Here is a 17,880-nt window from a genome sequence, read left to right as displayed (position 1 = left end):
GGACAGAAACAAATATTGACCTTGCATCTGTCCTGAAGATATTTGCATTTTGGTGGAATAGACAGGCACTAACAAAACTAATTGCATTATGATATACTAAGTTTTATTACAGAGACAAGCACAAAATGCCATGGATGCAAACAAGAAAGGGACATTGGTTCTGCCTAGGAGTCAAGAAAAAACTTCTCAAAGAAGATGAAGTTTTGACCTACTTCCTTGACATGGAAGTAGGTGGGATAACCATTTGGGTGAGAGGAATCATCACCTGGCTAAGTAGAGAAGCATGAAGGTCATGGTGCATCTGGGGAGCAGACAGCAGGTCAATTTGTCAGGAGCATTATGGGCAGGTGGGGGGACGGGTTAGAACCTGGTCGGAAATGAGTCTGTGAAAGCAGTAGGTCAGAACCAAATCATGAAGCCCTGTATGTCATGGTAAGAATGCCAAAGTGTATTCTACAGGTATCTGGAAGCCATTGAAGTTTCAAATATTCTGAAAATGAGAATGTCTGGGTGACACTGATACAATGGAGTACAATTTTCCTAGGCTTTTAACATGACAAGCTGGAATTCAAGAGAATCTTTTTTCCATTATGACTGTGTCCACTTCAATTATTCTGTGGAGTAAGGCAAAGGATTGATAAAATGAGCTACTATCACAAAAAAGTCAGTGAAAAAGGTTTTGCTGTAGCTTTTATCTGTCAAGTATTTATATATATATGTGTATATATATATATATATATATACATATATATATATATAATTATAAAACTCTATATGCATGTGCATTTTTGAATTTAAGGCAATCATTTGGACTGCTAATATTACAAAGATCAAAAATTATACCCAAATTGGAGGTCTTTAATAGACATCTTAAGAATATCAAAAATTATACCTGAAAGCATAGCATTATTTTAGAATATACTAGTTTTTAAATAGTTTTAATAACAGTAGTATATATTTTCGAGAAAGTTAATCTTTGCTAATTCTTGCGATTCAGACTTACATTGGAAGAGACCCTGTATGGAGGAGAACATTGGTAGATCCTATTGGATTTCTCGATGCTGTTGGGACAGGGCTTGGTGGCATGTCGCTTTCCCCGCCTATCAGACCTACTTGTCATGGCGCAGCCATTATTGGTAGCATTTTGATCGTTGAAAAGTGGATAGCATGCATGGGATACCAGTCTATGAGGAATAAGCAAAGATGTAAAAGTAATACTTAGGAAAATGCCATAATTACCTATCTATATGCAATTTTACTGAATACAACATTTGTAAATTATTCTGGCTATGTACATGTAAGTTTAATGACATTGAACATAGTCGTTCAATCATATTAACTATTCCCCACCCCATTCCTATTCCTTCATTATAATTTTTTTTCATGTAAAGGCATTTTATTTTAAATATAGCAGTGTGTACATGTCAATCTCAAACTCCCAATCTATCCCTCCCCTGTACCCCTTTCCCCCAGTAACCATAAGTTCCTTCTCTAAGTCTGTGAGTCTGTTCCTGTTTTATAAATAAGTTCATTTATATCATTTTTTTAATATTCTAAAATCTTGCTCAAATCCATTCTAATAAATAAATTTATCTACTGAATAGAATTTTCCAAAGATGAAAATAGTTCATCAATTAAATCTGTGGTAATATTAATAGGGGAAGGACTCCTTAAGTCTGCATCTATAATTATCATGTAGAAGAGCCAAATTTAATGTGAAAGAGAATGAACTTTATCATACTCAGATGGAATATTCTGATAAATTATGTAAATTTTAGAATTAAGGGTTTTTTTTACATTTTTATTAAGTTATAGATACCTTCTCATAAGACTTCTATTATTATGTGTCTGTAGTTCATGATACTTTGGAAAGAATTGTATATACTAATATAGTATTAAAGTTAATAAGGTAGAAAGTTATCAGATATATACATTATAAAAACAACAAAATAATTTTGATTTCTGATTTTGAAATTGAACATTGAAAAGTACAAATTATTTGGATCCAAATCTAACATAATACATTGAATATAGAAGCAGGTAGTAAGGAAAATAAAACAACGGAATTGATTTCATGGATAGTCAATGTTGAGCTGGCCATGGAATTATCTGGTAGAATTGCCTCAAGAAAATTCAGTAGTGTTCAACAAAGTAAGAGAATCTGAGCAAAGGAGCATGATGGAAAAAAAACCATTTCCAAAAAAGGTCTCAACTTGGGGATAATGAGGACTATGGATTGAAGTGTGTCAGCCCAAATTCATGTGTTGAAGCCCTAACCGCCATGTGATGGTATCAGGAGATGGGGGTATTTGGGAGAAAATTAGCTTTAAATGAAGTCATGAGGGTGGGGCCCTCATGCTGGGATCAGTGCCCTTATAACAGGAAAAGACACTAAAGCTCTCTCTCTGCCAGGTGACGACATGACGAGAAGACAAGCCAGGAGGAGGGTTCTCACCAGGAACTGAACTGACTAACACCCCAGTCTTGGACTTCTCAGTCTCCAGAACTGTGGGAAACAAGTGCCTGTTGTTCAGGCCACACAGTCTATGACATTTTGTTATGTTAACCTGAGCAGACTAATACAATAAGATTTCATTGACTCTCATGTTAAGTTATATTTTTAAGCTCTTAAAAGGCTTTAATTTTTATTATAGTACAAAACAGAGGCCAACCAAGCACTACTACACCAGGAAGGTATTAGCCCAAGTTGTCCATTCTAAGCACCATCTTATTAGGCAAAACATAAGAGAAAAAATTTAAAGGACTTTATATAAAATTCCTAACACCCACTCTCTCATAGCACTTAACTTCTCTGTAGCAGACCCAGGTCACTCAGTGGAGTAGGAAAGAACACAGGGGCAGCACATATGTTTACTACTAGTTATCAGCTGCAGTTTCCTTAGGCAGATAACTCAGCTTTTAAGTAGATTAGTTCTTATAGGTGACACGAGGATGCTGTGTGGGTATCAGACTACATGAGCATAAAGAAATGTAACCTGTCTCTTCTCATCAGATGGGATGGATGGTGACAATGATGTTCATGAGTTGTGGCAACTATATAGGACATCTTTATGTTATTCCTCTGACTCTTAACCTAACTTTTACCTGGGATTATCTATTCATCTACCTGGGGAACTAAAGTTCTCAACAGAGGTATCAACAATATCAACTACTCTCCTCCCTCCGTGGCAGCTCAGTAGAACAATTTGGGTCAGAGCCACAAGAAGACAGTGCTTACTTGACTCTTCATTAATTTAGCTAGAAATGTATACATTCTTCAAACAATAGTTTCCAATAGCTTATAATCTCAATAGATACCAAATATAGTATATATTTAAATATAATCCATGTGTTTATATAGATGTAGCATATATATTTGTAAATTTTTTGGAAAACTCTTAATATATATGTTTTCTTATTCTAACCTAAGCCACAATCTTAAGAATCCTAGAGACGTGTGTTGGGCAGCTATTTACCCACGTTTTCTCAGGTACCACCAAGCCCTATCAATGCTTCCACTGTTGCATCCATGGCGGTTCTTGGCACAGCAAGAGATCAAATTCTGAGGGGATAGGTTGGCTGTGTATTGACCTTTGGACTGAATCGCTATGCGGTCAGCTGCTACACCTGTTTCAAAGAGAATATTGATTAAAAGTCAAGTGACACATGGTATTGCCAAGAATTTACATAGTGCTTTTTGTTTGAATATTAAACTAGTCTTGGAAACTTAATGTAACTAAAAATCAAGGCCAAATGTGATGAATATATCTGTGTATTCCAACAAGTTCAACTGTGTCATCATTTCAGTTACAGTTTTTGTCCAGTTTTGGCATTGCTTCATTGTCTTACCAACTTCAAAGACTTCTCTAGTTCCTTGTTCCTTTCATGTTCTATATACTTCTGAATTTTTCATTAAGAAATTTGCCAAGTGAAACTCCTTGAGGGCACGAGCCATATCTTACATTTATATCTCCAGTACCTAAAACAGTGTTATATATAATCATGGCTTAAAATATATTTTTGAAGTGAATGTAACTAAACTCAGTAAATCAGAAAAACTGATCATAGAAATATTAATTGGAAATTCATCCATGTTAATCTGATATATTGGAATAAATTAAATCTTTGGTTTTTAAACTAATTGAGACTAACATGAATCTACATTATAAACTATCAAAAAGCTACATAGCACATTTTTATGCTTACAATTTTCTTGAACATTATGATCCTAATCTTATCTTAGTAGGCGTGGAATTCACCTTGTTTTATATATATATATACATATATATATGTATATATATACCTTTTGTGATTGAACCTTCTATTTGTTTAAATAATTCCCTAGCATGGTTTTTGTTAATCAGTTTGTTCCTTTCCCCAACACACATTTGTTGACCAACTACTAGGTGACAGGCATTGGACTAAGCAGTAGAAATTGCAACACTGAACAAAAACCAAAAAAGTCATCATACAGACCTCATAGAATAATAGACTAGGGAAACTAATCAACCAGTAGCAGAAAACTACTATGTGAGCATTTTGATCATGCTACCATGATAATATGTGTGTCGAGATTACAAGAAAATTGGAGTCAGTGATATTCTGGTACAGATTTTTTGTTGTTGTTGGAGACCTGATATAGTCTTGTTCTTAATCTCTTACTTTTGATGAAAGGCAACAAAGTCATAACCTTCCTTCTATCTATGCACTTTTCTCAGAAGTTATTGTTTTCATTCATCAAAATTATCTGTGTACTGAAACCCCTCAAGATGCTAGTTTAGAATTATTCTAAAATAATTCATTTTAAAATAATTCCTTTACATATGTATTTCTGCATATACATGGTTTTTATGTAACGACAGCATATGTACAATTCTGTAGTGTAATTGCTGGCACATTTTAGACACTCAGTGTGTGTTGAATCTATATCCTCCTACTTCCTTCTCAATTCCCATCTATTTTGTGCTAGATACATTTCATAGGAGCAAATGCCATTATACCACCATCTCTCTTAGTCTCAAGAAAATAATTCCCTGTTTCATAAAAGAAAATAGAAATTCTTCGATGCTTCAACTTTCAGTACAAGGGCTCAGAATCAAGTATATTTTTTAAATGTTAGTGTAACTATTCTTGGTTCAGAAAAGACTTTCACAAATAATACTGAAGGAGTCAGAAGCCTGGCTTCTGGGATCACTTCTGAGACTTCTCGCCTTTCAATTTGGGTAGGTCACTTCCCCTCTTTGTGCCTCTTTTACAAAACCAAAGGCTTGTAAAAGGAGACCTCTAACATCCCTTCCAGCCCCATGAATCTGTAGATTTCAACTAAAGGATGAGGGTTTAAATTCTGATGATCTTCAATACTTTGCTTTTTTACAGACATTTCTGAATCGCAGTGAAGGTTTAATACAAATTCACTTGAAATACTTGGAAAAGGTCAGAAGATTTAAGAATGACTCAGTTCAGCAAATTGCTTTCCACTCTGTCTCTGAAAACTCATTGGGCTTTACCTCTGAGACTCACACTATTATTTTCCCTGATTATTTTATTCTGTCTCCAAGTTTGCTCTGCAGTATGTATTGCCCTCACCATTTCAAACTCCTTCACCTCTTAACTTCTGACATCTTGCTTGAATTTTATTTGGCTGCATAACAATATTTTTATATGTGTGTATATTTTTTAATTGTATTTATCACATTTTATAGTTTTTAGCTTCTTTGAAGGACTTTTCTTATTTTAACTACAACTTCCTGACATAATTTTCTAGGTCTTTAAGAGACCCTAGAATATTCTTTTCTTTACTTAATACACTAAAAAAAAAAAAAGAAAGAAAAATAGCATCAGCCTGATTTGATGTATTGAATACACAGGATATAAAACTGTGTCATCTGTTATGTAGAGAGACAAATCCAGACTTAGCCCTGTGCTGAGGCCATCTATGGGGCTGTGACCTGGGGATACTAGAGTACACAGGCCAAATCAGCCTAGTAAATTACTCTCAGTATTTTACCACCAATGTCTTTCCTAAGACATGTTCAGAAATACTAGTCTAACTTAAAGTAAAATTCTTATATATCCCCTAGGAGGTGTAATACATTAACCACATGAACATAAAATGACAAATGATTTATCTGATTAAATCTGTCCCCACCCAACTAGAATAGGGCTCAAAGAGGTCAAGAGAACGTTTATGCTGGGGGAATAGGCATTAGTGTAGAGGTAACAGATGGAGATGCTCCAGAGGTGAGTTCAGCCAAATGCCTCTTTTCTAGAACGAACTAGCTCATACTATGAAGTGATGATATTTAGACAAAGGATCAGCACTCCTCTGTGCCAAGGAGTGCCACCCTTCAGAGCTTATGAACTTATTTCATGATGCTTTCAGTACTTAGTCTGTTTTTGAGCACTCTTTTGGAATTATTTTTAAGCCTAGACCACAGTTTTATGAAACTGATCTTTGATAGTAGACAATCAATGTCATATTAGGCTTAATTGCTGTAATACAACCGACACGCTTTTGAGGATAATTTGGAGACCAAATCTTGGGATTAACCTGAATATCGATTTACTGGACTTGTGAAAATATATTAAAGTTTCTGCAACAGAGGTATGTATTCCTCACACAGTTGAAGTAAGAGCAACCCTAATTTGGAAACTACTCTTATTAGAAGATCAATTATATCACTTTAGAGTCAGAATCTACATGTTCACTTTTATCTAAAATGAGATAAAACCCATTTAATCCATTATTATTAGTTCTGAATTCTTACTTTACATCAAATCTATTAGTTTAATAATTAAATATATTCTTGCAGATCTTATCAAGAAAGAAGAATATAAGAATTATATGTCTGTGTGATATGCATATTAGGATTACAAATAGTACTATGGGTAAAGAGGAAATTTATACTCTTCTTATTATCTGGCCTTAACTCTCAGAGAACAAATAAATTTTGGTAACTTTTCTTTGTTGTTCTTTTGATCTACTCTCTATTTAAAATTAGATGCTAAAAATAAAAGCCAATTTTCAGAGTAAAAACTTATTTTTATATCATTTTCAGGCTGCTTTCTCTGGCCAGAGTAAGATTTTAAATTGACCAAATGTTAATATTTAACTGTTCTAAATTAAAACCCCTTTTAATTACTATGCCAAGATCTAGAGTCAAAGGGAGATTTATAAGGAAATAATTAAAATGATTTTATTACTTGCAGTGGAAAAAGCCCAGGATGCAGCACAATTTTTTTGATCCAATGGGCCATGGGTCCATCCAGGCCATTTGTAAGAAGAAATAAAGAATTCTGGAAGATCAGTTGTTTCAGGTAAAGAAGCCTAAAGAAGAAATAGAGGCAGAGGTGTCAGCGTTTTTCAAATATATTCCAAAAACCATTATAAGAAAACACCATGCCCTTTTACAATGTTTGTCACTGTTTTTTATTTTGTACATTCAGTTTTCTGAATGGCATCCCTGAAAAGGGTTATTTGTGTAAGATATCTATTTCACTCTATGTTTAAAAATGGCAATTCAATGTGGGGAATCACAATATATATAGTACAAAATCGTAAGAACAAACATAGAATGTGGTACCGTATGATGCAATAATTTCAGCCATTGTTTCTGTCATCTTGAATCAGAGTTTTGGTCATCCCTGTGGAAGACCACATGATGTTATTTAAATTTGGCTTCACAAACAATGTTTACTTTTATATCCCTCCTACATTGGAGAGTGTGTGCACTTCGGATGTGAAATTAATTTGGAAATAATGCATTTGTGACAAATATGCATTAACTCACTTGGAGCCCCAAGAAACTCCAATTTTGTACCAGCTATTGGGAAACAAAACTGGGATAAATTGATGGATAACTATAAAATCCTTGAAGAATAAAAAGAACTTCAGAAAGCATGTAATGCCAAAAGTACAATGAATGCCAAGATGTCTTCAGAGTCTATGTTAGGTCCTGATAGTCAGTTTCAGCTGCTCTCTTTCCAAGAAGGCAAATTAAACGTATGGACCTTGCTCTGTTCATGTCACTCAAAGAAAGCCTAAAGCCCTATACCCTCTTTTTTTCTTTCAAACTCCTAAAGAGTAATAAGTTTCACTTCCATAAATAATCAGTATTCCACAAAATAAGAATGTGTTTATTAATTTTCTATCACTTACGCATACACATACATTCACACACACATACATTCACACACACACATAATTTTTGAGAGTACTTTAACGTTTTAAAAGTGTTTTATTTTCTCAATAGCTTTATGTGATATATTATTCACTCTATTTTACGAATGAGGAAACAAACCTCTAAAAGGTAAATGACATACTAAGTCCTCTCACTTAAATAAGAAATACCCCTGAGACCAGACCCAGGTATTAGATTTCTTAACACTGTGTTTCATTCATCATTTAGCCACTTTATCAGAAATAAATGGATACTTTGCAACAGAAGTAAAATGTCTACTGAAAATTTTTATGATTGTTCATTGAACAAGTCAGGCTACTGATCCAATATCTTGCCCTGCAAAATTACTTCTGACAAGTATAAAACAGCTTGAGAGACTAAAGGAAAATTTAAAATGTACACTTCTGCTTGAAAAGATATCCATCCAAAATATTTATAAATTTGAATTTCTATGAAAGAGTTCAGTTTTGATTCAAAAAGCTATTATCATCTGATAAGAAAGTGATTAAATCCTGAGTTTCATTACTAAAAACACTGCTATTTAGGTGATGGAAGAAAAGTGCCAGATCTTTAAGCAGATCATGGTAGAGTATCTACATGATAACTTAAAGAATGGTATTATAGAAATCCTAGAAATTCAGGTGATTTTAGATTCCTGTGCCATCAGATTGACCATAGAATTGGAGCAGAATAAATTTACTGCTCTGAGTAGATAGTTTCAGACACATAGACCAATTCTCCAAAGGAGCCTTTCTACCTGGGACAGAGATACACATACCCTATACATTACTCATACTTACCCATTGTATTATTATTGGTTAATCAGTGTGCTTTTAGGAATTTATAGTATTAAGTTGCCTCATGTTCCAGAAAAATAGCTAGAGTGTCACTATTATTTTAATTTATCACTTTATAATTCTAATTTAATAGCAGAACTAGGATATTTCCCTTCTGCTCTGTGGAGACAGTAAAGATATAAATATGACTTCAGACAGACCTCATCAGGATTAAGCTATTCAGAATCTGACGTCCCCATTCCAAAGTCGACCAGAGAACTTTGCACATGGAGGTATTCCATAAATATCTGACAATAATGAGGAGATACATATCTAGCTGGCACATGGAGGTATTCCATAAATATCTGATAATAATGAGATACATATCTAGCTGGTAGATTTCATCACTTTAAAATATCATTTTCCCCCCAAAGGCACATTAAGTTAAATTATAATAACAGCATGATTTTTTTTCTTATGATTTATCATTTAAAAATAAAAATCTATGAATGGATAACCCTTCTCCATAAGATAAGGCAATAGAGAAACAACAGGCAAAATGCCGTATTCATTGAAAACATATTTACCAACCCACTAAACCAGATCAATTCATCAAGCTCACCTGTTGGATCTGTCATGATTTTTACCAATTAATTAATATTGTGTTTCCTAAAAATAAACCCATAGGATTTGAGGCCCAGTAAGCACATATTACCTTGCAATTTTGTCTACCTTATGATACCAGATGATCTGATATAATAAACTCAGGGCAAATTTTACATCTTATTACTCCATAATTATTTCATTCCCCTATAAAGTAAGAGTGTTTTTAAGGGCTTATAAATAAAAGTAAACACCACAGAATAACAGTTTTAGGAATTGGTAATAGAAATCTGGCTTCAATAAATGATTTTTTTTTTTTTTTTTTTTGTCAAAGGATAGCTTCATAAAGCAAAAAAGTCAAGCGAGTCAGCTGACAGAGACAAAAATTCCAAAATGACAGTAGCTTAAGATAGAAATTTAATTTTAAAAAGTTTTACACTATTACATATGGGCATTTTTAATTATTTCCATAGTAATGTTGCAAATTTTCAGTCATAATCTAATTCTATTTCAAAATTAATATTAGTCAAATTTGAATAGTCTCCCTGTTTTAATATTTCAATTTAGATGTTAAAGATACTGTGAACAAATGTAAGAATTAGATTCAATGGTGAACACTGGAGAATTTTTTACAATAATTCCTGCATTTTAATCGAATCAAAATCTCTAAAAGTAATGGAAACCTAGTTACAGAGCAGCTTGAGAACAAACCAATCAAATTCTGGACATTCTTATTAAAAGCCCATATCTACACAATACACACTCAGTGAATCACTCCCTTCATCCCTAGTTGCATTTACTCCCACTTAAATTTGGATAATGAGTGACCTGAGAATCAGAAGAAGGCAACAGAGAACATCATTCTCTTCTGACCTTCACAATCCAAGGTCAGTGGCCATGCATACCAAGAAATATCTTCTAAGCTACTTGATATTGGAGGGGAAAAGGCTAACTTTTTGGTTGCTAACGGCAAAATGAATTTTTCATCTTCAATAATATTTGCCTTGATGCCGTAACTCTGAAAGAGTTATGCTTTGATACTTTGCTAGTTTCTGTTTTTTTAAGCAATCTAATTTCTTGTACATATCAATAATCAGTGACCACGCTACGGCAGATGGTGCCGGTTCTCCAGGGTTCCTGCTTTGAATAGGTTTTCCTTTTATTCGTAGTGATAATTTTAGCTCAGTCCCTGCAAGCTCAGAAAAATGACTATATTTCCTGGTCCCCCTTGGCTCCCAGGTGTGGCCACATTACTAAATTCTGGCCCATGGAGTATAAGCAGAAGTGTCACTGGAAGCTTCTGAGAACTTTTCCTTAAGAGACGTTTGGCACTTGATTTTACTCCTTTTTATTGATCTTTTAAAAATTTTTCCTGCTGGCAGGAATTTGGGTATAGATGGACATGCAGCAGCTTCTTGAACCATTATATGACCTCGGATATAAAGGCTCCGGAAAATAGAACAAGGAGGAAGAGGCCTGGGTATCCAACACCAAGGAGTGCAATTCTACCACCCACCTCCAGTTTTGTTGGTAAGAAATCAATTTCTATTTAAGTCACTATCATTTTGGACTTTTGTCACTCTCTGATGAGCCCAATCAAAGCTAAAACAGCACGCAGAACTGATATTAAAGATGCTATGGTAGGGCAATACCATATTTCATTGAACCCAGGACATCATCAAATGTAAGAAGCCTCCCAATTTCAGAGTTGTAAAAAAAGTGAAGAAAATGTGCCTCTGGAGATTGATGAACTGATATTTCCTAAAACGACTTCCCTAGAACACTAGTTCTGAGAAATTGTAATAGATAATTACAAAAGGAGGAGTTGATTAATCAAACAGTTCTGAGAAATTGGTTTTAACAATTAAATAGATTTTTGTCCTCAATGCAGCAGTTTTTATAAACTACCTAAGTGCTGCTGAGAGTCTCTAAGAAACAAAAATAATGATTTGTGATTTTTAATGTGCATGACCCAATGCAAAGTATTTTACTTACTTTCCTTTGATTTCGCATCAGTTTTATTGTGAAGCAGATCAGAGGACTAGTGTTTCATGGAATGCACTTTGGCAAGAATCATAATATGGACTAGATAGACCCAAATTTGGGGAGTCCATGTAACCAAGCCAGACCATATGAGGCCTTCCAAAATAGACCCCCATGTCCTCCGCCTGCCTTTTGTCTGTAGAAAAACTTTAGTCAAAGAATAAATTTAATCAGAGAAGTGAGAAAATGCAGAAAGAAAGGGAAACAGTCAAGCAAGACAAAATAAGAACACTTTAACCATTAAACTAAGTCAAGGACCTTTAGTTCTTTCTCAAGGACTATAGGTAATATTCTGAGCCATGTCCTTTGAGCTGTTTTGTAGATACTGAAACCCTTACCAGATGGAAGAAGTTAACTGTATGCTGCCCACAAGCACTTAGACCCCAGATCGGTTGGAGCTAGCAGGTTGATGATGCTGACTCCCAATTACCTCACCACCAACCAATGAGAAGAATGTCCACGAGCTGACCACGCCCTGCTCCTTAAACACTGTAAGACTCCTCACTACCCACTCCAGGGCGGGACACACGGTTTTGAGGACATTAGCCCGCTGTGGCCCCCTTTGCCTGGCAAAGCAATAAAGCTATTCTTTTCTACTTCACCCAAAACTCTGTCTCTGTATTTCTATTCGGCACTGGTGAACAGATATCAACACACAGGCTCCTTATATCAACACACCAAATCACCTCAGGAATCTACTTTTTAACAGCCCCAAGTTTTTGTTCCAAGAGAAGGGAAAAAATGAATTTTCACATTTCTTTTTGAAGATATGTCCTGCAGTGATCAATTCAGCCCCATGGCATTGGTCAAGTCGTGTTCAATTACATCACAGTGCTATGCATCAGACTTTGACTAGTAAAGAAAATAAACTGACAACTCGGAAACCGATTTGACAGATGAGACATTCATTCTGCCATAAGTTCAGTTGGATAAGGAGTGAGGCCAGTGCGTATTTCCTAAAGTTTGCTGAAGGGTTTGAGGTTCTATTTTGAGAAGGAGAGAAAGAAAGGAGAGAGCCTGGAGGAGACATGAGTAAATGTTTCGATGCTATTTGAATTTTGAGACTCTTAATTCAGAGACAAATGATTCTGTCCCTGGTTCTTTACCCACTGAGCAGAGGAGATTCTGAAATGAGCTGAGGGAAGGATGTACTTAAACAGAATCCACCATAACATCTGGCTGTGATGCTCTTTTGCAGCATCACTGGTGCCTACTGTATGCTGTACAATTATTATAAAAGCCTGACACCATTTGCCTCATGTTCATATGTGTGGAGCTAAACATCAATTTTATGGAAAAGAACAGTCATTTTTGTTCAATATTATATTAAGAATATAACTATAGAACTGTGTTTTTCACTTTTCTAATCAGTGTTTTGGTTTCTACAAGATGCTTTACACAGGTGACACACATTATTGATATTAAGTAGGTTAGTTAATTAAATTAAATTTTAATTAAATAATTAAATTAAAACTAATTAAATAAAAAATTTCAATAACCTATGACAGGTAAAAACAAAAATTGGTAGTAGTAACTCTGATTTTTTCCAAAGGTAGCTTTCATCCCTCAGTACTTACTATCACTAAAATATATTTCACAGAGGAAAAAACAAATTCTTCCTAGAGAAATAGATCCAGTCAATCAAATACTATGTCTTATCTAGATAATGATAAAGTATCCAGATGATGAAATAAATTTCCCTTTCTCATCTCAATGATCAGTGGTTTTAAAAGTTATTACATAATACATAAAATACAATTTTACTTTAACTTCCAACGAACAATAGAAAAAGATGTTATTTTTTCTTTGTTGGTAATGCCAACTTAGACACTAAAATCATCTGTATTGGGTGACTGGTAAAAGATGTACTAGTAAACTATGAGGCTGACAAAAAAAAATTTAGAACATTTTTACATACATCAATCTGATACCGTATAATACAGTAAAGCTACAGGTTTTAAATGCTATACCAGCCTTCTTAATGTTTTAATAATTTCTAAATATTGATAGCTCCACCTAAGATGTGATACTTATCTGTAATAGCTTTGTTAACTTTATTGTTCTCCTGGGGAAATTAACAACAAAACTATTAAAAACATATCTTTTTAACTAAGCCAAGTAGAAAAATGAACTCTGAATTTCCCCACCTCTGTTTGAAAATAGTATGTTTTATTCAAAATATTTGCAATATTTATAATATAATATAACACAGGGAAGCCTCTTGAAGTTATCTCCCAAATTCAAATGCCTGGAAAAACAATCAGGTACAGAACTGTTGCTTTGATTAGATTTGATTTGACATGATTTGATTTGATTTGATTTGATTTGATTTAGGAGCATAGTAGAAGAACTTTCAGATTACCAAAAATATATAATCTCCATCAGGGCCAATAAACCCAGAGCTACACCTTTCTTTATGAAAGAAAATGCTCCAAATGATGAAGTCCTGGGTAATTTAGCTGTTACAGAATTCACCTGTTTCAGAAACTTGCTAGTTTCCCAAGCTTAATCCAAGGGAGAAAGAACCACTTTGTATATTATATAATAACATTTCTTTAATGCTCTACTATACAGTCTGTGTGCTAAACCACTCCTTAGTCATCATTTCATGGACTTCTTACAGCCCTGTGAGCTGGGTACCACTGCTACCACCATTTCAGCCAGACTAAGAGCCAAGCACACAGGATGCAGAGCTCATGTCCTTCTCGGTATGTGAAATGGGGCCACATGACTAAACGCACTGCCTACATGTGCCTATTAACAGACTTCAACTGTGATGCTTCTGCTGGCTCCAAAGGACCTCAGCCCATGCCAATTTTGCATACAGTCATAATAATTGTTTTCTTTCTGAGACATTAAGTTCTGTTTTACCCCTGAATATACTTCTGCTCTCTCCGGCACTTTTCTTTCAATATTTTAGCTTATGTTAGCAGCTCCTAAAGTGTGTTCTGAGGAATCTAAATCTTGGGAAGTATTAACAGTCATTATAAACAAGCAAAGAAGAAAAGGTTCTCTGATGTCATGAGTTTAGGAAACACTGGGTAGAAAAAAAAGGTCAATGGAGGAAGAGTTCTCAGTGTCCTCAGTATACTAATGAATAGTGTGACTCTTCGGAAGAAAGATACAATACACCATTTCACAAATGTATTTGACCACAGATGGGACACCTTTATTCCAAATCTTGCAGGATTGGTGGCCCATGGCACAAATGTTGAGAAATATTGAAATAAGATTTTAACCGTGTAATCAACTGTTTTGTACCATAAGGAGACAAAAGGCTCAAGTGACAGAATTTAAAGTTCCTGTAGGGAGCTACATCAGTCCCATTGTGAATCTATGCAAACAAATACACAGTCCCAATGGACTGACAGAGAATCGTCTAATCATTCTTAAAGTTTTTAGTGTACAACAGTTTGGAACAGAGCTGCCCAATCAAGGCATTGCTATGAACAATCTCAAGAAAACACTTTTAGGAAAAAGTTAGGCAAAGATTGATCAGCTGGCATTTTTGACTTGACACTAGACATAATTTTAAAGTGGGTGAAGCAAATCTTCATACAAAACAAGGAGCTGTATGGTCCAGGCAGGACCCTCTTGACCTTCTTTCTTTCCCTTTTTCTCACTTCCTCTCATCCAGTCTGCTTGTACCCAGAGAAAACAGTAAGTTTTTGTTTCCTTTTGTCTGCCCTCACATAGGACTGCCATCCAGGAAAGGCTCCCAATATTCTTAAGTTAGTTTTTTCTAATCTCCCATGATCAACATATTTCTATTCCTCATTACTATGAATCACACTCCACAGAAAATCATTTGAATTGAACTAACTCATCCAGATTAAACAGATTTTTTCATATCATATAATCATGGAACTCTTTGTGTAAGACCTGTTGATATTCTTCTAACGTACGTTCAGCAGACACATTACGGGACTAGTGACTGAAGTCAAGCAATGTAGCCAGGAAACCAGCCAGAGGAGAGCTTTCCCAGGAACTGAGAATGACTCATGGCTCATCTTTCCTACCCAAGATAAAGAGTTTGGTGAATCTCAGTTCTCATCCAGGTAATGTGTTCAAGGAAAGGGAGATGTTTTAGGCTGGAGATGCAGTGAATTTTCTCAGAAAAATAATTCCCTCTGTTGGCAACTGCCTACCCTAAGTGTATATATATACCATCCTATGTTGAAAACGGTATTTAAAAAAATTGGGGAAAAGTTGGGGGCAGGGGAATTATCCAGAAGCATACCCACACAAAATAATTCATTTTCACTGTATTCAGAGGCAATTTGATATATTGAGGGTATTTTCTATGTAGTCACCAGGCAAAGAATTAATCTATTTTTAAAGCTCTTCCTGTGGCTACCAGTTTAACTCAGTTCATATAGACCCCACATTCTTCATTGAAGTTCTTGTTGTATTTCTGATTTTCTGATATCTGACCAGGTATTAGGACAACTCCAACACTCAGAAACTTTTTAAAAGGACCTCAGCCCTCAAGCTACTGTGCCCTAGAAATGGGAAGCTATTTCCTTGTGGGTAACAGAACTCTTACAGATCAGCCAAATTTTCCTTATTGCTTTTCTGGAATTACTTAGCAACTTTATTACATTAATTCATAGCACTAAGTAATTTAAATTCTCCCAGAGTACTAATCATTAAGATTTTTCATTTAAATATCACCATAGTCACTTTTATGCAAACAAATCCCTAGGAGCCAATAAATGATTTAGAATTAGATTGCCTTTTTATATGCTACAGTGAGTGGCAACCTGGGAATGAAACATACCTCATTTTCTCTATAATATAAAATACACTAAATTGCAAAAAATAAAGCTTCAAAAGGAAATGTTAGAAAGAATCCAGAAAAAATGTATATTGACACCAAAATGAGTATTTGGCTAACTGGGACCCTCACTAAAAGCAAGAGAAAGAATAATCCTTATAAAGAGGGTGAATTTATTATTTTCCTAAACACTTCTGTCTCTTTTTTTCCAGATAAGGACAAAATTGAAAAAGAAAGCAGCCAGAAAAATAACTCTTTTCCAGTTGATCTTATAAGTAAGTCAATAAAAGCTATGAATCTGAGCCACACCTCTAAAGATGTTATGTCTTACTGATTGTGGAAAAATTCCAAAAATATATCTAAGTTGATCATTTCATAAAGTTAGCTCTGGTTCCAAGATTAAAAGGCTTTTTGCTATTTTGAACCTGAACTGGCCAAAGCTAACTGATTATACCGGAAGTCTAGGAACCATTTGGGGGGCAGATCTTTTAAAGTCCTGGCTCTGCCATTTAAGTAATTCTGTGATGGCTTTTCTCTCCTCTCTATCTCCATCTCCGTGTGAGTTGGCCTCTCTCTGTGCCAATGTTCTTGTCTTTAAAATGTGGAGAATTACAGTACCCACTACATCAAGCTGGGAATTAGATGAGATAATGTATGAAAGTGCTGATAAGAGTGTTTGGCACACAACTAATCAATACATGGCAGCTATTATGATCTTTTCTGGTACTAGTCATAATTTAGCAGGTCCTGCTACTGGAATTTGAAGTGGAATAATAAGTCAGGGGATTACATCTTCTGAAAGCAAATCACATTAAACATTTAATGAGGAACTTGTGGATTTACAACTCATCCAACAGCAAACAACAGCCCTGCTTGCTCTGAGATGCTGAGAGCTTCCGGGCAGCCAGGACCTTACATCTTCATTGCAGAGGGAAGAGGAAGTTCTCCAGCAGCCAGGGAACCCCTCTCTGCCCTGGACATTTTTTAAATTTAATTTTTATTTTATATTGGAGTATAGTTAATTTACAGTGCTGTGTTAGTTTCAGATATACAGCAAAGTGATTCATTTATCCATATACATATATCCATTCTTTTTCAGATTCTTTCCCATATAGATTATTGCAGAATATTGAGTATAGTTCCCTGAGCTATAGAGTAGGTCTTTGTTGATAATCTATTTTGTATATAGTAGTGTGCATATGTTAATCCCAAACTCCTAATTTATTCCTCCCTCCAAAAGTTTGTTTTTGAAGTAAATCAGACAGAGAAAGACAAATATCATATGATATCACTTATATGTGGAATCTAAAAAAAAATGATACAAATGGCTTGGGCATTTGTAGCAGGCCTTGAATACAATCAAAATCTCAACTGAAAGACACCACAAATGGGATGGTAAAACTGCAGCTCTAAGTTAGATATCTGTGATAACTAGACAGGTGGAAGATTCTTTATGCAAGATACCTATTATCAGAAGATAACACCTCTTGAAAATGAAAGG

The 17,880-nt window shown here is 34.8% G+C and overlaps 1 protein-coding gene across 2 annotated transcripts in view; it reads right to left on the bottom strand.

The window, feature by feature from the left end:
- TINAG (tubulointerstitial nephritis antigen) overlaps nucleotides 1–17,880 on the bottom strand; it is an 86,574-nt gene that overhangs the window by 53,548 nt on the left and 15,146 nt on the right. For both annotated transcript variants that reach the window (XM_082414349.1, XM_082414350.1), the window contains exons 5-7: nucleotides 7,204–7,327; nucleotides 3,477–3,627; nucleotides 1,004–1,184 (exon numbers count right to left, since the gene is read on the bottom strand). In XM_082414349.1, the coding sequence (XP_082270475.1) occupies nucleotides 1,004–1,184; nucleotides 3,477–3,627; nucleotides 7,204–7,327 (456 nt within the window). The remainder of the gene's footprint in view (nucleotides 1–1,003; nucleotides 1,185–3,476; nucleotides 3,628–7,203; nucleotides 7,328–17,880) is intronic.

Source organism: Balaenoptera physalus, assembly GCF_965194825.1.
Source record: "Balaenoptera physalus genome assembly, chromosome: 11".
Classification (NCBI taxonomy): Eukaryota; Metazoa; Chordata; class Mammalia; order Artiodactyla; family Balaenopteridae; genus Balaenoptera; species Balaenoptera physalus.
Note: the sequence above shows the minus strand (reverse complement) of the source record. Positions and strands in the feature narration are given on the sequence as shown.